Here is a 20,947-nt window from a genome sequence, read left to right on the forward strand (position 1 = left end):
ACTTGTTTCTATAACCTCTTTTAAATTGCCTGTTAAAAGCGCGAATGCCTCGCAATTTTGTATATTAGGTATGAGCAAGGAATTGAGGGACAGAGTTGATCCACCTTTAAGAGGTAGGTACAGAGGTAGTAACAGTGCAGAATCTTTAGTCTGTATAAAAAGTGTGAGCCAGCAGAACAGGACGGGGACGAAATTTGGACGGTGTGTTATTTTAGCAACCTACTAGAAGGAGATTTAAAAAGCAACTAGCAGCAGTTAGCAGCAAGCTAAACGAAGAACAGCAACCAAATATGGGAAAACAAAGACATTCGGGAGCTCCTTACTCTCCAAACAGAGGAGGACATCAATCACCAAATAACAGGGACGATAAAATGATTGTTATTGCAATATTACGTCATTGTTACTGTTTATAAAGTGCTGCAGATGCAGATGTTATATGTCACACGAGACGCAGAAGCTGTTGTATTAAACGTCATGCGTGTCTCTTTTTTCTTCCACGATGCCGGGATGCTGTCTAAAATTACAGACTGGAGCGGAGTAATGGCGCCGTCATTTGGTTCTGTTTAAAATTGCAAAGGCAGTGTAAAGAGGGGCCCTTTAGTGTTAAAAAGGGCTGATGTTTCACAGAAATATTGGGTAAATGGATAAAATGCTGTTACAGCCACAAACTGACACTTCTATGGAGTAAACGTATAACTTGTTAGATTTACAAGTGCTGCTAGGTTGAGTTTGCAAATAGCCATTTCCATCTGCTTCCAGATATAATGCAAAACTACCATCTGGCTAAAAAAAAAAAAATGATGAGCTACTCCATTAAAATGTATCCCATCAATCTTTGCCCGTATTACAGGAAATATTACTTAGTCTCTGTTATAGATGGACAAATAAACTGATAGGATTTAAAAATTACAGACAGTCGACAGGTTGGTTTAAAATGGTAACGTTAGCATTACGGAGACGTTGGTCATAATCTATTTCAGACTACAATAACTACAATACATAATTATTTATCTGAAGGGGCAGCTTTCAACTGTACACTGCTAGATTAGTCAGCACACACACACACACACACACACACACACACACACACACACACACACACACACACACACACACACACAAATGTACAGATGATCTCACCATCAAACTCTGGGAAATAGTCCACCAAGTGTGAGTAGGAGATCTTCTCCTCTAGCAGGTCCTTCTTGTTGAGGAAGAGGATGACGGAGGAGTTTTGAAACCAGGGGTAGGTAATGATAGTCCTAAACAGAGCTTTACTCTCCTCCATACGGTTCTGGTGCAGAGAGCAGGTGAGCAGTGAGAACAGTCATGATATTAAAGCAACATTCAGAGTGTGTTTTTGGTTAATGAATGGTCTGGGGGGGTGTTATGTCCACCTACCTCGTTGTCGGACTCCACCAGGACCTGGTCGTACTCACTCAGCGCCACGAGAAACATAATAGAGGTGACGTTCTCAAAGCAGTGAATCCACTTCCTCCTCTCTGACCTCTGTCCCCCAACATCCACCATCCTGACAGCAGGATGAAGGTGGGGAGGATAAAAAGTGAAGAATCAAGAGGGAAAAACATATTAGCACATATCTCTTGGTGGCCTGGTTCATGTTCAGTTATATATTTAGTTTAACAGGACAAATTGTAAATACTTTTAATGTCTTTAAACAGTTTTTTGATTAGCCTTTTTGAGAAGGCTTTGAATCCATCAAGATAACTGCATTACAAATATTAAATTATGGCCAGAAAAATGTGCGTAAAAGGAAGAACTGGATAACAGAGGAACCGATTTGTTTCAGGTCCAGCAGTCCTGAAGACATCTCTGGTGTATGTCTTTAACATTTTCAGCACATGACCCAAATAAAGATATAGTCTCTCACTCTGGGACCCATGAAAGCATATTTTTACTATCATTTATTTTGGGTCCTGATCATTTGTCTGCAGTCCTATTAACTTCTTTTCAAGCAAACTTGTTTGAGATAAAAACACCTGATGGATTCAACACCTTTAAGAAGAGGATGAATCAAATTCACAAGTTCTCGGCCGTGTGTTTTTAAAGGTCTCAGAGAAAATGTGTGCAGATCTCCGTTTTTGGCAAGAAACTACACAAATAAACAAGTAAGAAATGTGCAGTGTAAATATACTTTTGTCCTTGTAAAAAGGTGAGTCATGCAATACCACCACAAAGAGGAAAGCTTCCCATTAGAGACAGATCAAGGATCAGTTTTAAAAACCAATGCCACTCAGTCGAGGAAATTGTTGTTTTCATCGTTTGTCAAAATTCCCGTCACAATGTCTGAGCAAGACACTACGAGACAAGAATGTGAATGTGGAAACTGGTTTGTAAACAAAAATGTTTTTACAGCTTAATGGGTATTTTCTGCAGCTTTTACCAGAATTCCCCCTCCTACTTCAATTTTCTTTCTCTTATATTACAATAACAGTTCAAAGAAATGTTTTTCTAAAAATATTTGTGGTTAAAATTATCCATGCTGTTCCTCAATCTCTGTTTGTTTCAGATTGATGTCAGTTTAAGTTTTTGGGAGAAAAGTATTTCAGACGGGAAACATGTTTAAAATTGCAATAATATAATATTGTGACTTAAGTATCATGATAATATTGTTTTATGGGGCCTCTGGTGATTCCCACCCCTAAAAGGTAGCTGTGCAGCAGATGTTGTGCATCCAGCCTCAGTAGGAAATACATATTTTTGAAAGAAATACATTACTGGAATTCTTAAACTGAGTGGCATTCATGTGGTCATACATCACATCTGATACTAGATCTGTCCGCTCTTCTGTTAATGTGCTACAGTAAAAGTGGACGAAAGTGTAACGCATTCATTTCAGCTTTCTCAACCTTCCCTGGTGTGTGTGATAAAACGCCACACAAAACAATTTGTGAAGTTTTGAAACGCACTTGGAGAAGACAAATGGGGCAACAGGAGGAACACAAAATGAAGGACAAAAAATGAGATGGAGAGGGCGACAGGAACGAAAGACAGAGGACAGAGAGGACAGCAGGCAGAGTTGATCTGTTGATGAAAGATACAGGGGGCACCTCTGATGGTGGGATCCTTTTCATGGTAGAAGGACGCCTCCTATGTAACTGAATGAGGAGCTACAAGCTGAGAAAACTGCCTCACAAGAAAGATGACATAAATTAAGAGATTATCTAAAGCATGTCCAAAGTTCGACCCGGGGGTCAATCGTGGCCCTCTGACAGGTTTGTAACGGCCCTCAGTTTGTTGATCAAAATATTCGATATGTGGCACAACACATTACTAATTAATAAAGCCAGATCACTTTGGCTAGTTTATATATTTTTTTCTGTTCACCTCATGATGGCAGGACTACCTACACAGTCTGTAAATACGTGTCAAGTAATAACAAAGCTGGCGAAATGAAAGTGTTTTTTTGACATGGCCACAGCAAAGTAGGGGTGTGAGAAAATAGATACACTTGAGTATTGCGATTTGATGTTTTTGTATTATAGTTTGTTTTGTTTTTTAAATCAAGAGTTTAAACTCTACTGTTAGACAGCAGTGCTGTAATCTATGTAATCATATTCCCATGTTACAGGGGCTGTGATAAATACAGATCCTACTGTTCTGACTGCGTTATAAAAGTAATGTTATCAAATTTTATACATATGGTGAAGTAGTCTGCATGACAGTTTTCCATAAATTAGATTTAAAAAACACCACAATGTATGGCCTAGCCTACAGTCTTGCAACATATCCTGATACATTAAAACTAGGGCTGCTCCTTGACTTCTGGGGACTTCTTGGTGCCCAGATTTTGCTGCGGAGTGAGTGCTTTTGACTTTCACGCTCCTCTTTGATACAGGGAGGGGCAGACGTAGAGGCAGCTGCCCAGAGGAGGAGGGAGGAGAGAGGAGAGAGGAGAGACCTTCTTATCTTTACAGCTTACAGGAACTAATGAGTTTCTGGCTTTTGTTTGATATCTAGTGTTGGCAAAAAATGTTGTTGCACATTTACATCAGGTGGAGCCCAATCAAACTTTAAAACTTTATATGGAAAACAAAATATATCTTTAAGTACTGATATTGAACTGCTAAATCCGATTCGACTGGCATAATTCTGAGTTGAATACAGCCCTGAGTGAACTGTACATGTGTCGCGGTTTGTGCTGAGGTGCCAGATTCTAGCTACTAGAGAGCCCTACAGCAAAGAAGTGTTAAGTCGACAGAAAATTCTTTTTCACTGACGGAAGAAACAGCTGTGTTTGTCTCCCGTGAACAGTATTTTTTTTCTACATGATGTGTAGATCATTTGGGTAGATCAAGTCAAACGTTTTGACTTTTTGTGTAGATCAAGTCAAACGTGGAAAACATTAAAAGCCTTAAAAAAGCTCATTATTTGTCATTTGACTGGATGTGGTAAATGTGCGTTAGTACTGTTGATTCATCTAACCTGATCTGCGGGACGTTAAATTTACTAAATTATTTTAAAAATACATATTACCAGTTTTTAAGATTTCACAATGCAAAACAATGAATCATAGTATCTAGTACCTTATACTGTCTTTGCATTTTTAAAACTTTGAAAGATTGATTTAAGACATTTTAATGCCATTTACGGCTTATTTTTCGATGAATAAGACATTTTAAGGATCCAGGGGAACCCTGTTTCCATTGTCTAATCCAACCGTGATTCAAAAAAGTTTGGACACTCCAGATCTAATACAACTAACTAAACAAATAAAATGGCATGAAAGCTTCGACTCCAGCTTCCTGCAGGCTGGCATTCACTGAAGCCATTCATGAACAGCGATCCTGGCTGATACACTGACTGACAGATGTGTGAATCCTCATAAGGTTTCAGGTTCCCTGAGCTTCTCTTTGACAAGGTCACCCTTCGCTCGTCAGGGAGTTTAGGTCCCAGTTTCATTAAGCCTTCATTTGTGACACCCGATTCAGTAGGATCTTTCCAGTCAAGAACCTTTGATGTCAAGCTGTTATATAAAAGGGCATGGGTACAATTTCAGCCCAACTTCCTGTACCTACTCCACCTCTGGACGCACAGGTGCAAGCCTCAAGACCAGGTGCAACATGGTCTCTGTGAGAAAGCTGCACAGATCTAATAGAATTCATAATACGAGGGTGCCCCCTGGTGGTGGCCCAGTCCACTGTGGTCCACAGAGACCCAGGGCCAATATAGGCCCTGCAGGACCTGCTGCCCAAAATAACATTCCTCCACCGCGGAAAGGACGACCTCGTTTCTTCTGCCAGCCGGAGAGGAAAGGAGGAGAGGAGGAGGAAGAGAGGAGGTGACCCATTTACAGAGACCGGGCACCAGAATGTAGGACTTTGTGTTCATCAGGGGGTTTGTGTTATGTGGTACGGTTGCTGTTGGTGGCAGGAGGTAAAGGAAAGTGTATGAGGAGACTGTAAAATGGAAATGACTTTGATTTCTAGGGAAGGATTAAGGAGTAAGAATGGGATACAAACACTTAAGTTGAATGCATAAATTAAAAGTTAGAAGTTCTTTTGATTCATAATTTGGCGTTTTGGACAAAAACACAGATGAGGTTTGGGTTAATGATGAACAAGAAGGGACTGAGCCACAACAGGCCTCTTTCTACCTGAAAATGATGCTTTGCAAGTCGAATGGGTACTCTATGATTCCTGTAGTGGGGATGCGCACCCTGAGCACATCCTGCTGTGTGGGAAGATAGTTGGAATCTGCAATACGGTCCAGATCGGAAAGATAACTACAGGCAGGCCGGTCAAGGAGGAAAAAACAGAGATAAAGAGAAAAAAAGAGAGAAAAACAGTTATATAAAGCGTGACAGGCAATTTACCGCAACCCCCCTGCCATTCCAGGAAGTTTGGATCAGTCCTGTTGAGGAAGCTTCACAGAAAAAGGCCACATCTCAGAAACAAAGGGGTGTTAGTCAGTGTCACTGCTCCACCAACACTCTGTCCAAAAACATACGTAAGACTTTAGAGATTAGCTATTAACTGCAGCTTTAAGTTTTGACAACAATCTATAGTGAGGAAGTTTGCGGACTCTGCTGCAGACAGTGAGGTGGCATCAGTGACAGTAACAGCAGTGACCTCAGCAGCAGAGGCAGCAGCACCTGGATTAGATGAGGAAGGTTCAGACACGTATGATATCAAGGATAGCAGGAAGCATAGAGTAAGACTTCTAAATTTGAAATTCAACTTAAAAAAAGTTTAAATTCTTATGTATTTCAAACCAACTGCTTCACTGATTTTATAACTTCCTGGAGAATCTCTGACATCATTAATCCTTCTTCATCTGATGTTTAGTGGCTGCCCCTCACACACACGCTACAGTGTCTGGCCTTAGTTTTGATCCCGGAGCCAGAACATTAGCACAACTCTGAACACAAACCACTGATAACTCATCATGTTAACTCATGCGCCTTCGGGCTAGAACCCAACAAAATCTTTATTTGTCTAAACTTTACACAGCTGGGTCTATTAGGACACACAGGAACATGTGCTTTGACCAGAGTATCGTGAGTACATTTGAAAATTTGTAATTGTGTAATAATAAAGCTGACAGGCTACTGAGAAGGTAGCCATAGTATACAGATAATTAGGGCTGGGTATTGTTTAAAAAAATTCTGATAGTACCAATACCAATACATGTAAAGTGATACCAATAGAGCAATTTATTGATTCCCTTTTTTTCTGCTCGTTTCGATTCGCATCATGTGAATAGAAACATTCAGCTGAGTAAAATGCCACTAGATACCACAGGTGTTTCAGGAGTCGACACAGGAGGCAGTTACAGCGCTGAAACAGTGTCTGCATAAAAGGGACAGCCAGCAGGACGGGACAAAAGACAGCATGGGTGTGACGTTTTGACGACATGTTATGTGTGCGACCCACAGTGGGAGAATTAAAGAGCAGCTCGCAGCACCCGGCTGCAAACTTAAAGAAGAACAGCAGTCGTAAACATCAGCTAATTTGGGAAAAAAATGAGATCTGGGAGCTAGTTACCTTAAGAGTACAATAAAAGATCAGCAGCCGTATAACAGGCTGATACTGTCATGTTTTGCCATTGTTACTGTTTAAAAAGCGCTGCGGATACATGTTATACGTCACACTGGAGGCTGACGGTGTAGCATGCATCCCACGATGCAGTCGAAGAACGCGTACAGTGACAGACTACAAGCAAAACCACAAAAAAAGTTTTCCAGAGCTGTGTTCAAAAGATTGAATGCAGGTTATTATTTGACTTGAAAAGTTTGATACTACTTGTTATTGGGTTATTTTGGTTGACACCTTAAAGGTTGGGGTGTAAAAAGACATAAATTTGAAATGAACGTTTAAGTACGAGGCTTTTGGTTTGTACGCATAACAAAACATATGATACTGTTACATTTGGAAAATAAATTATACAGCTTAAACTTGTTTAACAGGATGTTCTCAGTGCCAGTGCTTCAACAAGTCAGTCCAAACCAAGCAACCATGCTGTCTGTCCCAAAACTTTCTGCCAGACTGTAATTCCTGCTTTGTACAATTAAAAAATGATGATGATAATAATTTGTTTTTATGCATTTAAAATAAATTAAAAAAAAGATTTAAAAAAAACAAAACAAAACAAGGAAACCTCTCTGGCATTTCAGAAACGAAATAACTTTTTTATGTTTATAGTTGTTTGTAACCACAATATTACATTTTATTTTTATGAGGGGCTGTTTTTGCTTAATATGCTGCTGAGAAAACACCCCAGAAAATGGGTCACTCAGGTTTAGGTCCATTATTGTTCAAAGTCAGACAAGATCATACTGTATGACCTTAGTTTTACTAAATAAATAAACTGAAGTACCATAAAATAATAATTAAAATTTAAATTTAAATCAAGATTTAAATTCAAATTTAAATTTAAATTTTTGTCACATTTTGACTATATCAAAACTGTATTGTACAGTGACTTTAAAAAAAATCAGTGCAGATACCCAGCCCTTAAAATAATAAAGTAATTTTGAAACTTTTTGGCCATTTTTAAGTGAGTACAATTTACGAAAACCCATCCCCTGTTTAGCTGATGTGTGAATATCCTGACAGTCATCAGTGGTTTCTGTTCTCTAGCCTCGGTGACGCTGCAGTCCTGGTGCCATGAGGGTACCTGAAGATGACGTTCTCCAGGTCAAACGGGTACTCTATTATACCCGTGGTGGGAACACGGACCCTCAGCACATCCTGCTGGGTGGGAACGTATCCCTCCGCAGTCACACGGTCTATATCGCTAAGGTAACTGGAGATATATACATAAACAGTGTGGATAACACTGAAATAAAAACATTTTCAATGATTTTCTAATCTTTCGCACTCACTCATTCGCATGCAAAAAAAAAAAAAAGATAACTTACATATTTACTGTAACAAATTTGCAACATGGCAAGCACACCTTCATGCATGCTGACTTAAAATAGCATTAAACTGTAGTAAAGCAAGTCCACAACCAGGGGGCACTAGAAAGTGAGTCAAGCGCCTTTGGCCATTTAGCCTGGGGTCAAATATTACAATGTCTCATGACAAAAAAAAAACAAACAAAAATACACAACAACACAAGATGAGTCTAAAACATTTGTCTAAATTCTGGTGAAATGACCGGCAGGATTTTGGCTTTTAAATCACTGTTATGCTCTCTAACAGCTGGTTGAGACAGCAGAACTCTGGGCCTGTCCACTCAGTCCCCTAAATTGTAAGGAACCCCACTGACATATTAAACTACTCACTAATTAACAATTAACATATGCTGCAGAAAAACATCCACAGCAGTCAATAACCAACAACTAAAAGCCAAATAAAGGCTCTTCTACTGAAACCTTGTAGCTTTTTCATATGGGATAGTTAGGTTGTGAAATGGGCTGCTGAAGGTTGAAATCTTCAGTTAATGCTGCTTGTGGTCAAAAGGCTAATATGCTGCCCTGCCCAGTACACACTACAAAACTCTTAAGGCAATTATACACACACGGCCTGTTGCTACCAACACATCCAAACACCCTTAAAAGTGTTGACCTGATCTCTGGAGACAACTGTCTCCCTACCACACATGACATTAAAAGGGCTAAAACTATGTTTCTATCAGGGTGACTCCAGGGTGTTTACAGGTATCAGAAATTCAAATTTATTGCTGTTTAAGACCTTTTCAAGATAATCTGTAACCAAATTAAAGACTGATTTTTTTGTGTGTCAAATCATCTTTTTCTTATTCAAACCCTGAAGGTGAATATAAAAGTAAGTGGTATATATGTGGTCCAATGCAGGGGCAGATTTTATGTAAGAACATGGTTATTAGTAAGATTGTTTAATATACATTTCATGCAAAAATTAGAGAATTCCCGCACATGGTCCAACTTTAACGTTTCAATCGTCAGACCTTCATCAGGTTAAATTTTTTTTAACCTGATTAAAGTCTGATGACAGAAACATTGTTCACTTAATATAGTTTTTTGTTAGTAATGAACAGTTTGCAGGAATTCTCTCTTTTGGCTTATTCAATGGACATTTTCCTCCTATGCATCTGTACATTTTTTGAGGGTGTGCATGAGCATCCACATTTAACTTCCATTTTACCAACAGGTAAGTGCAAGTATGAAGTAAAAAAAAAAGTGAGGTTCAGTGGTATGATTAAAGGTTTAACTTTTACAGAAACGAACATGACTCATTTGGACAATAAATAAATACATTAAAAAAAGATGGACAAATTAAGTTTGATAAAATGTTTGCGGCAGTTAGAGAATTCAAATTTAAGTCTATTTAATGACTTTTTAGACCCAATATTAATAAAATTGAATTTAAGACATTAAAAGGACCTGCAGATACCCTGGGTGACCCTGATTAGTTGACTATTCAACTGCCAACCTCACAGTCGAATTGTCACAGTGGCAGTAAAATGTGATTTTGACACAAAAGAGCACTTCATTCTGGTTGTATGGTGATGCTGAATATTTGATTTTATCTAAATTGCTTGGTTTCTCCCCATAAATCCTGATATATAGGCTAAATAACAAAAACATAAGAATACTGCTGAACTACTATTGAGAAACTGTTATGTTCCCCTTTTCCAGATTTTGGTGAGCTGACACTTAAAATGCTATCTGCATGCACACACAAGACTGACTGTCATTCATTTAACCACACACACACACACACCTATATCGTTCATCCTGGATACGCATGTACACACTCAAAGCTTTTCCACATAACCCAATAGTGTACCAAATTAAACCAGACACAGATATGGTTATTCAATAGTTTGGTAACTGAGACATTACTATTAGGCATCATTTTATTTACTACATTATTTAATTTATTTATTTCAGAACTGTTTTGATTCTGAATTTGCAAAAGGATCTTAATGTTAAGCTCAAAATACACACATATACATAAATATATATATATATATATATATATATATATATATATATATATATATACACTATAAAACTGATTCAATGAGAGAATGGTTCAGGATTGTAAAGTCTCGAATATTACGTTAACAATGCTGATAAATCTGTATCAGTTCCCAAACCAGCATCAAAAACATACACACACAAAAATTACATAACGGACTCACACATTGTGTCACAGTCCACAAATACCATTCTTAAATCCTAGACAGACATCACACCTGATGTCTACACATAGGAACACAAAGACACACAGACAGTGAGACAGTGAGACGGACAGACGTACTATTTAGTGGAGTCAGAGAGCTGGTACTCTCTGCGGCGGTCGTAGGCCTCCTGGATCCCGGGGTCAGCCCACAGGCTTTTGATAGCTGCAATGTAGGGATAGTCGAACCCATTGATCTTCTCGATGTCCACCTCCTTCACGAGCATGGCATTAGACTGGAAAGACACAGGTGAGAGAGAACAGGTGAGACAACTCGAAGTGTAGGATAATGATATTTTATATCTTCACTGTTACCTTATAATTTGAAATATTGTTTTATTTTTAAAAATTACCCTGTGTGAACTGGTTTATCAAACTCGTTTTACAGGTTTATCTATGTTTTACTCTACTTTAGGTGTCTGAAGGGACAAGTTTGATTTTACTTTATGGCTTTGATTTAGATTCTGAAAAAAAAAGACTAAAAACAAACTGCACAAAGACTGATACATTTAAGAAATGACTGCTTTCAAAGGGTTTTTGTTGGGAAATAACTGTTTGTGAATGTACACAATATAACCTATGATCTAATGCTTTAAAGCAATGCAGTGACATACAAGACAAATCAATTTATGACTCACTATAGCCACCTTTGTCACCTACTCCAAAACATTGCAATTTCATGTGGGTTTTAAACTGATGGATTACATACAACCATTCAACATATTTCCTTGACAAAAATAAGTGTCATCTCTTTACATAAATTATCTGCTGATGCCAACAGTGGAAGGCATCTTCTTATTGAATATAACATCTGTTTGCTCTTTTAAGTTGCAATATTTACGTGACTTTGTTGTTCATGCATAATGTAGATCAGTAATTCTAAACAATGGTCCATGTGAGGGAGCGTATGGGTGGCTCTCTGTCCTACTGAGTAGCGGACTACATTCACCTTGCATCCCAGGTGTAAATCAGTCCTCAATTAGAGGTTGACAATAAAAGACCAGCAGAGCTCTAAGGACTGGAACTGAGAAGCACTGTAGCGTACAATAATAGACTATAATTATGTAGTTGTATTGTGCCCACAGCATTGGTCACTACTTTCAGTCGTTTTAACGTATTAAAAGCATGCATACGTACAAATACTCAAATATTATATGTGTAAACTTACACATTATGTGTTTAAACTTTAAGAGTTTGGCTGTGGCATGCATCCTGACACTTGCTTAAAATATAGCCTATATGGGATTATGCGTATAGCCTATGATGTTTCACAATATCTATCACCATGTCATACCATATGAAGATCAGAGCAGTGCAGAAGATACCAAATTCAGTGATCACACCTTTAGTGCAATCGAAGGGGACTCTGGAATGGATGACTGTGAGGACGTAAAGAATATTTTCTTATGTCTTATGTCCTTACCCTATTCTGATCGAATTTGTAGGGGATCTTGAGGGTCTCAGTGGCGCGGATCATGGCCTGCATGGACGTGAAGATGTTTTGGTAAACAAGCCGGATGAAGCCTCTCTTATCTTCGTCTGAGTACCCCGCTCCATGAATGATCCTCATCTGCTTGATGAAGGTGCTCTTGCCACTTTCTCCCGTACCTGAACAGGACAAAGGAGGCACGCAGTTTGAGACAGAGTGCAGCAAGTTACATTGTGGGTACAGTGAGACGGTTATCACATCTAAAATACAAACTATGTCAGAGAAAAACACCAATAAACAGGAGACAAAAGGGTGGGATGTCACTTACAGACAATACAGACTACACAGAAAACAACGTTACATTAATTTATCAAAATTACCAAATAGATGGAAGGAGAAAGAAAAGGTGTAGATAGAGACTTCAGGTGAAAGTTCAGGCAAAACATCATAAAAGAAAAACATTTATAATAAACCCACAGAATCAAGTCCCTAATCACTTTCCAATTACAGTAATTTATCTATTCATAAAAATTTGTTTGAATAGGTGGACCTTATAAGTCAAAACCAATTAAATTAATATTTGGTACTGAAATTAAAGTAAAAGAGACAGCTTTTTTACCTTTAATTTATCATAATGAATTAATGTTGATTGCACAATGTGATGGACAAAAATAATGATAAATTGGTTTCCTATAAGCATTACTTTCACGTAATGTAATCTGTGCAACAGTGATGACAGTGCTGACATTGTAAACCCTGGGGGAAAACCGATGGCAGTACTTCTTATTACGGCTGGGCAATATATCGATATTATACTGATAGCATGATATATGACTTGATATTTTTTTAGATTTTTGATATCATAATATCTTAAGTTTTCTCTTTTCCTGGTTTTAAAGGCTGCATTAGAGTAAAGTGATGACATCTTCTGAACTTGCCAGACTGCTCTGGCTGTTTTATAATTTTATTTTACCCGCTTAGTCATTATATCCACATTACTGTTGATTTTTATTATAAAACTCATTGTGTAAATATCTTGTGAAAGCACCAATAGTCAACTGTACAATATCGCCACAATACTGAAAAATATCATGACCTTTGCTTTCTCTTTATTGCCCAAAGCTACTTATAAAACACCACTTACAGAAGAACTTCTGATTTATTGCCCTAATAGACACAACAGTAGTTAGAGTCCCCCATTAGACATTAGGGTTGAGTGATATCACTTTATGTGATACAACAGAAATTTGTAACCCAAATTTTGCCAAACTTCTGGACGTGTTAGTGAATTTGTGTGCAACAAAGCAAATCAATGACCAGGACTGCTGGCAATTTATGTAGCACCATGACTTCTCAGGTGATTTGTTGGATGAAAAAAAAACAAACACTTCTTTCTGCTTATTTCATACAACAAATGTTTTATTCAATTTACTTTCTGGAATGTGTTCTCCATTATAATATCCAGTAAAAATCACATATTCTCTGATCAAGATTGCATTCATCTTGCCCACTCCTATAATGTGCTAGCCCCTGTACATCCATATCAATAGATCAATATTTTGAAACCAGGCTCCTCATTTGTGCAAAGATAATGACAACAACCCAATTCTGTGACCCAAGACAGATGTGTCATTTAAGGGAAAAGTGATGAAAAAATGTCAATGCCAGTTTAAGAGATTCAAGAACATGCTGCAGCCTATTTGTGTATCTGATGTTCAGTTAGTGTTGTATCTGATGTTCAGTTAGTGTTCATTCATTTATATTAATCAAAACACATGGCAAATCAGCAATACCTGGTAAAAATGAAGACAGAGAAGGTCTAATACTTTCCTCAAAACTTGATTAATGTAGGATGCCCATCTAAGTCCGTTTTGTGCGTTATGAAATCCCTCCACTGAAATTCCAAGTTGATTAAATAAATCGGTTACGACTGCTGATATATCAAAGCCTCTTTGTCCTACGTCAGGATGTTATCGCACAGTTTGGAGAGTGAATGAATAAAAAATGTTTACTGGACTCAGATGAGGGATGAGTGGGGGGGGATACAAGTTAATTTAATGGAGATGATTAAGTGAACTTGCCCAACAGTCAGGATCTACCACTAAACTGCCTCTGCCAAAAGGTGACAGCAGGGGTCGTTGTCAAAAGGCTGCATTCCTTCAGTGATCCTCCTTTGCCCTCCTGAGTCCATATCTGGCTGTAAGATCATCTGAACATTTCAAGTGGTGTCAGGTTTCCACATTTGCACATATGGTGCGAAGCACAAGAAAAGGCTTTGGATTATAAGCGTATACTTTAAAAAATTTGTTCTGCTTCTATTCATTAAAAAAACCTTGATTTCAGTGGAAAAAATCACAATCTCTGCACTAAGTCAAACACACTTTTTAAAGGAATAGTTCAGATTTTTTAAAAGTGGGGCTGTATGGGCTTCTTATTCGTGGTCAGTTTACTACATACAGTAGATGTCAGTCAGCAGGCCCCCAGTTTGGAGAAGCAGGTCGATGTCTGACACAGAACCTAAGCAATGTACTTCTGTGGATGGGGGCCAGCAAAAAACACATTTTAATCACCTAAAAAAAGTCTCACCTAAAAAAAACAGCAATATCAGTTTTAGGGTTCATTATACTGAGAGTATTTTCACTGATTTATCTTTCTGTCAGACAACAGGAAAGCCATTAACAGCTTCAGTTTCCCATCTATGCTTTCATCAAAGCCACCAGAATCTCACCACTGAAAAAAACAAACTGTAATTTTAGCTCGCTGAACACAGAAGCTGCTGGTCTCCTGCTGTTTCTATCAGTTATACTCTTTTCTCCCACCAAAATCAGTGTGTCGATGCAGGTTTTTAAACTATTTTTACATAAATTGTTATGGCTGTAAAGATTTAAAACCCCAATAATGGGGCCTTGAAGATCTGCAAACATTGGCTGAGTAACAAAAATATGAACACCACACAAGGGTCAAACACAGGTAAACCCGCCAAATATAGACTCCCGTCTCATTGGCAGTAGAGCAAATCTGTGTGTGGCACTGCAGCAGGCAAATATGTCTTTCTGTGTGTGTGGTTTTTATTTTTGGTTTGTTACATACCACATCATGGACAGGCTGGCAAACATTTGGTAAGCAATAGAAAGCAGCATGGCTGGAGGTCTGTGAAAACATAACAGTGGTTTCTTCTTTTTATGTATTTCTTACTTATTCAGTCCTTCTTTTAAACTTGGTGCAGACTAATTTGGATCATTGTTTTAATGCGGTAATTTGTAACAGTGGTCATTGCATCTCGTCAATTACGGGGCTAAAAATAGCGCGTTCCCCCCGATGCTGTGTTTTCATCAATGCCGATCAGAGCCAGAGGCGATAAATATCTTTGTCTACTGTAGAGTCATTCCCATTACATTAAAAAGCTAGGTGTTAGCAGGTTTTTTGTGCAATAGAAAATGGGTTTTAGTTAGTTTGGATCATTGTGTGACTTCTGTGAATCTGAAATTACTCTTTTAAATGTTAAAGTCACACAATAACACAAACTAATTAATCAAGGCAGCAGTGGACCAGGATCTCCCTTGTTCAGCGATGTAAAATCAATGTTTTTCTCAATGGAGTCTTGCTTTGAAGAGAGAAGTCTAACAGTTTAATTTTCCTGTTGAAAATTACTGACAGACATTAAAGACGCATTTCACCAATATAAAAAGGGTCCTCACATAAAAGTAGACTGTCTCTGCAGTTAAAAGATGCAAATACTTTTACAATGGGTGCTAGATGACCAGAAAAAACAGGGAAAAAGGACACTTTTGCTAAATAGTTAGAAAACCTACAACTACCAGAATGCATTGCACCATACTGAACTCTCCTGCTGGTGGGTTACATAATGTGGACTGGACTGAGTGAAAGAGAGAGAGGGGCGAGTAACTCTTTTGATCAGCTGTATACTTTTTGTCTGCGCTGTTGGCGGACGGATGATGGCTAATACGAAAGTACAGCCTGTAGTTCAAGCAACAGCCCGAGAGCCAGCGTTTCGAGGAGGAGAGCGATATCTTGGCACTGATTAGATGGCGGGAAGTTTACCGCAGTTAATATACACATGCTACCCACATTGTTTTGATACAAAGCTGGTTGAAAATCACCAAAATACCCCTTTAGAAGGAAAAACTCTCAAAATAGCATACATTTAAACTGACATTGATTTTTTTTTTTAGCTGGCTATGTTTTGTTGCTAGTACCCTCCACTGCTTTAGATATCTTAGCTTCCATGTTGGACTCCAGCCTGCTTCTCCAGACATCTACTGTTTGTCATATACGGTCTATGGGTAAGTACCCTTTACAGCCCCACTTGAAAAAAAATTGAAACTATCCCTTTAAGCTTTTTCGAGACTGACAGCGATTGCCAAATCAACCCCCACTTGGCTGGGGGGTCTGTTGGGCCTAACCCACATTTCACACTAGCCCTCTATGTTCTACATGCCCAGAAACACCACCCTCAGGCCACAAAGGAAAAAAAAAGAGCTGATGGCATTTCAGTCCTCAGTAAAATCAAAAGGGATCCAGCACATCCATAATATCTGCAAAACTGAAAGGGAAAGACGAGGAGGAAAAAACACACACATACACTCATCGCACCACCACCTACATTCAAGGTTTTTGAAGAGCAGCCATATTTCCGTTACCATAGCAACCCCTCCTCTGTCTCCCTCTCTTTTTCGTTCCTGTGTATTTTTTTCCTACTTCTTTTTTTTTTAAACCCCTCCCATCCGCCCCTTCTCTCTCCTCTCTTTCGTAGCAGACAGTAAATATAACTGCGAGCCCCTCAGGCTTGCTCTGTGCTCTTCATCTTTTGGTGTACCACAGAGAAGAAGGGCCTCGGCTCCACAGAGACTTTGGTGGTGGGGGGAAAAAGCTGGTCTGAGGTCAGTACCAGGGGGTTCCTAACACCAAGGACTGTAAAAATGTTGGAAGAGATAGCAACTTCTCTGTTAATGCAGGAAAGAAATGCCTTAATCTCAAAATGTGGGATTAACAATTGTGTCCATATGGGGAAATGGCCCTCCTCCATCTTTTCATCCAACAAAATGCCCAATTTTGGAGAAGATAGATTCACTAAAAAGATCTTTCTCCTTGATGAATCAATGCTTTGCTGTTAAAGCTGGTACAAGGTAGTCGGCCGAATAAAAACTGTGATTGTCAAGCTAACAATAGGAGTCAAGCGCAGAGAGCATTTTCTTTGTGTTGGGCTGCGGCAGTAATGTCCTGGTAGTGACTGCAGACTGCTTCAGAAAAAGGAGCGAGAGGATCACTCTCCAGCTTGATGTCTGATTTATTTCTCGTGACCCCGTCACAAGATCTCCCTCCGCTGTGTTCTCTTAACTGTCGTGTCCCTCTTTCACCAGACAACACACTATGATCCTCTGTCTTCCCTTTTTTCCTCCCCAGATTGTACCAGCGACAGCCACAACCATTTACATGCCCTCACCAGCTCTCCCTCCCCTTCTTCACAACCCCTCCTAACCTCCCTTAGGCTAGAAATATGCCTCTCCATTCTCATCCCTCTCTGTCAAGAATTTTGGATATTCATAACTAGAATCCGTCCATTCTTTTTTGGTAATGACCTAGAAAAAGGAGGTCACCTTTTAATAGCTCGCACACGACTTGGGTTTGATAACACTTTCTCTTTCAGGTAGTGTGAGAGCTCAGATTGTGCCCCAATGCAACAGTGCAAGGTACACTACGCAGCCCACACACCAACACTGGTGTTTCATGGAGCCGTTTCTTGGAAGAGAGCGAGAAGTCTCAATTTGGGGTAATCTGACAACAATAAGATTAAGAAAATTAAAACTTGCTCAGGGTAGCCAAATTAAGAATTAGCGACATGAAAGAAATGTGTAAATAGTAACAGCTATCTATCATGTTAAGACAGCAAACACTTCACCTGTATCCTCCGTTGCCAGGCTAGCTTTCATAAGCTTTTACGTAACGCGACTGATGTCAGCTTGTGACACAACACCTGATGGACTTGACACACTGTTGTCTTAGTGCAGCAGTTGGGGTTGAGCCCAGGTTATGTCCGTGTGTGTGTGCAGAGCCTGCTTTGTTTATCTGCTCATATCCTAAAATGTCTTTCACTGAGTACACTGAGTTACATGCACAGAATAGTCTGCTTTTTTCCCTTATTCCAAAAAACAACAATATTCTTACTAAGCTCTTTACATGTAAAAAGGAATATTGCACTAATATTCTTGTTCACATGCAGCTGTGCATACTCTGAAACATGTTGCTTATAATGTAAAATTTGAAGAAGTAAAACAGCTGGAGCTGCTTGTCACTTTGCTGCTTTGCATCAAAATAGGATTTTTTTCAGTTTCCTACAAGTGGCGGACTTGTTGGACTCTCTCTTTCCTTCCTGCACCTTCTTGAACAGGTCGGTGCTGCGATATTTGCCATGCATGGGTGATATCACGGTATTATTGTATACCAGGGTATTTAGAAATCCTGATGGTGAGCATTTTAAATACTGAAAAATACAGACCCTCATCTTTCTATTAACTTCATAATGGAGAAACTAAATTAAGGATGTTTTCAATGCAGTGCGCATCACGTGCCCTGGAGGTTATGCCAGGGCCACACTGCATGCATGAGCAGTGTTGGCAGTGTTTGTTCTTACGACGCTGCAGCAGAGCTGCCTACTGTTACAACTACAGTATTTCCACAATTACCAGCACATACTTCACTCATTTATGAAGCGATGCGAGCTACTGCATTGTCACCAAAAATGTTCTGCAAATGTTTCACAATAAAAAGCCTTGTGTCAAAAACTGAAGGGAGTCTGTCAACAGAAAGATATCAGAGGGGTTTTATTTTGAAACAGAAACAGGAAAGGTTGAGTAAAATAGACAAATTTGTATTTCCTTGTGTCAGTGACATGAAGACATTGAAACTGTAGTGAAAGGTGGTACTGGGTCAATATAATTATCAACATCAATTATGACGTTAGTTTTGGTAAAAGAAAGAAAGTGTATGGTTGTCTTTCTCTGTTTAATAAGACAAATAGGTGTGAGCATATTACCTTTTGTTGACATCTCGTGAGTGTATTGTATATTGAGTGGACTGAAAATGGCAAGACAGCCTGCAGAATGGATCAAACTCGGCAGTCGGTAGTGGCGCCACACACTGATACCATCATATACCGTATACCCAGGTGAAGTTCTGGGAAGGTTTTAAGCTATGAAAAATCAGATACCGCCCAGGCCTAACTTGCGCATATCCAAAAACCTGTTGTATTGGTATTCACATATTTCATAAAGTTAAAAAGCAGGTGTGTTTCTCCTCCAACCAGAAATGTGTGATTTTCTTTTGCATGCATCTCTACCCCACAGCTTTGCAAACTGCCGATTTGGTTTGCGTACAACGTATCTATGAGAATGCAAAGAGCCGATCATAAACAGAGAGAGTGTTGTAAACTGCGTTGAAAAACCCAATTGAGACGCACATTCCAAATTGGCTGTATACATGTCCAAATAATGCTCCCAAAACCTGAAAAATACTTGCATATCCCACATCTTAATCAAAAAATGCAACATTCACACAAAATGGCCTGATTCGGAATATTTAAATGAAATATGCTGTTTATATGACCGCATCAATTCCAGAATATTGTCATATTTGGAATAATAGGGGAATACTGGTGTGCAACTGTGGAACTGTAGCTCGTGTTTCACTAACATGGATGAGCCGTCCCTGCTAACCCCGGCTTCCCTCTGCAATGCCTTTCGCAGCTTTCCATGAACAAGAAATGGGGATTATCAGCATCATGGCTAACCTGCATGCAAATACGCACGTAAATATAATGGTGTTGGCTTATCTGGTCTATGAACAGGCAGTGCTTAACAATCAAATCTCAACTGTGAGAAGAAATTTGCATAGACAAAGCAGAGGTTTATCAAAGTCTCAAAATTGGCATGAGCCAGATGTTAGCCTTTTTATCACCACCCTGGAAAGACACTGCATGAATCAGGCAGTCACAAGGCTAACCAACATGTAGCGTGGGGTTCAATCTTTCACTAAATTCATCTTGGAAACTGGCCTCTTTCTGGCGTACAAAGGAAAGGGATTGAGCCAAGGCAGCCTGGAGCTACACAACACACACACCAGCTGCCTAACCAACTGTGGACACACACGGATCCTGTGGTCAACCTCAAGGCATAGATGTTACCTTCACTGCAATGGCCCATTTTCTTTCCTTTTTCCTGCAATGACCTAGGCAACGCACACAGCACAGGACTCCGGCAAACACACACAAGCATACAAAAGGAGACAGAGAAAAGAGGACTGAATCTCTCTCTCAGCTCTACTGCAGCTTTCCAACATGTGCCGCTTGCTGTCAGGATCTGGGCACAACACTACTGCTGTATGCTGATGTCTCTGCATCTGTTGAGTGCTCCATGTGCGTGGGTGTCAGAGCTGTAAATTGAATATACATGCTATGGCATGCACTGCACATTATACACACACCCGCAAACTCATACACCTTCATTTAACCACCTTAGGACGGCTTTGTCTGTTCAGCAATGAGTGTGCGCTGAGTGCTGTTCTGGTCGAGTGGGTGTGGGTGAGCTAGAAAAAAAAAAAATCAAATACAGGCTTTACAAAAGATTTGGAGCAAGCAGCAGTATTTTAGTCTGCAATACACACTGTGTGCTCGGCTGCTGCGAACTAAAAACAGACAAATCCTAGATGTTGACATTATTTCTTAAGCCATAGTACTTATTTTGGAGAATCTCATCATGGAGATTCTGTGAGATAACATCGCTCTGTGTCCACACATGGGCAGAAAGCGATTACACATCTCTGGTGCGTTGATTTAGACGTATCTGACACTAGAATTCACAACCACATT

At 39.3% G+C, this 20,947-nt stretch overlaps 1 protein-coding gene across 2 annotated transcripts in view; it reads right to left on the bottom strand.

The window, feature by feature from the left end:
* gna11b (guanine nucleotide binding protein (G protein), alpha 11b (Gq class)) overlaps window positions 1-20,947 on the bottom strand; it is a 38,270-nt gene that overhangs the window by 6,193 nt on the left and 11,130 nt on the right. Inside the window, exons 2-6 of one of the 2 annotated variants that reach the window (XM_088087946.1) lie at window positions 12,058-12,242; window positions 10,716-10,870; window positions 8,140-8,268; window positions 1,402-1,531; window positions 1,141-1,294 (exon numbers count right to left, since the gene is read on the bottom strand). In XM_088087946.1, coding sequence (XP_087944072.1) covers window positions 1,141-1,294; window positions 1,402-1,531; window positions 8,140-8,268; window positions 10,716-10,870; window positions 12,058-12,242 — 753 coding nt within the window. Of the gene's footprint in view, window positions 1-1,140; window positions 1,295-1,401; window positions 1,532-5,617; window positions 5,747-8,139; window positions 8,269-10,715; window positions 10,871-12,057; window positions 12,243-20,947 lie in introns of both variants that reach the window. The other variant, XM_042500613.2, reaches the window with a different exon arrangement.

This window comes from Plectropomus leopardus, chromosome 14 (genome assembly GCF_026936395.1).
Source record: "Plectropomus leopardus strain MGB_pleo_1.0 chromosome 14, ASM2693639v1, whole genome shotgun sequence".
Classification (NCBI taxonomy): Eukaryota; Metazoa; Chordata; class Actinopteri; order Perciformes; family Serranidae; genus Plectropomus; species Plectropomus leopardus.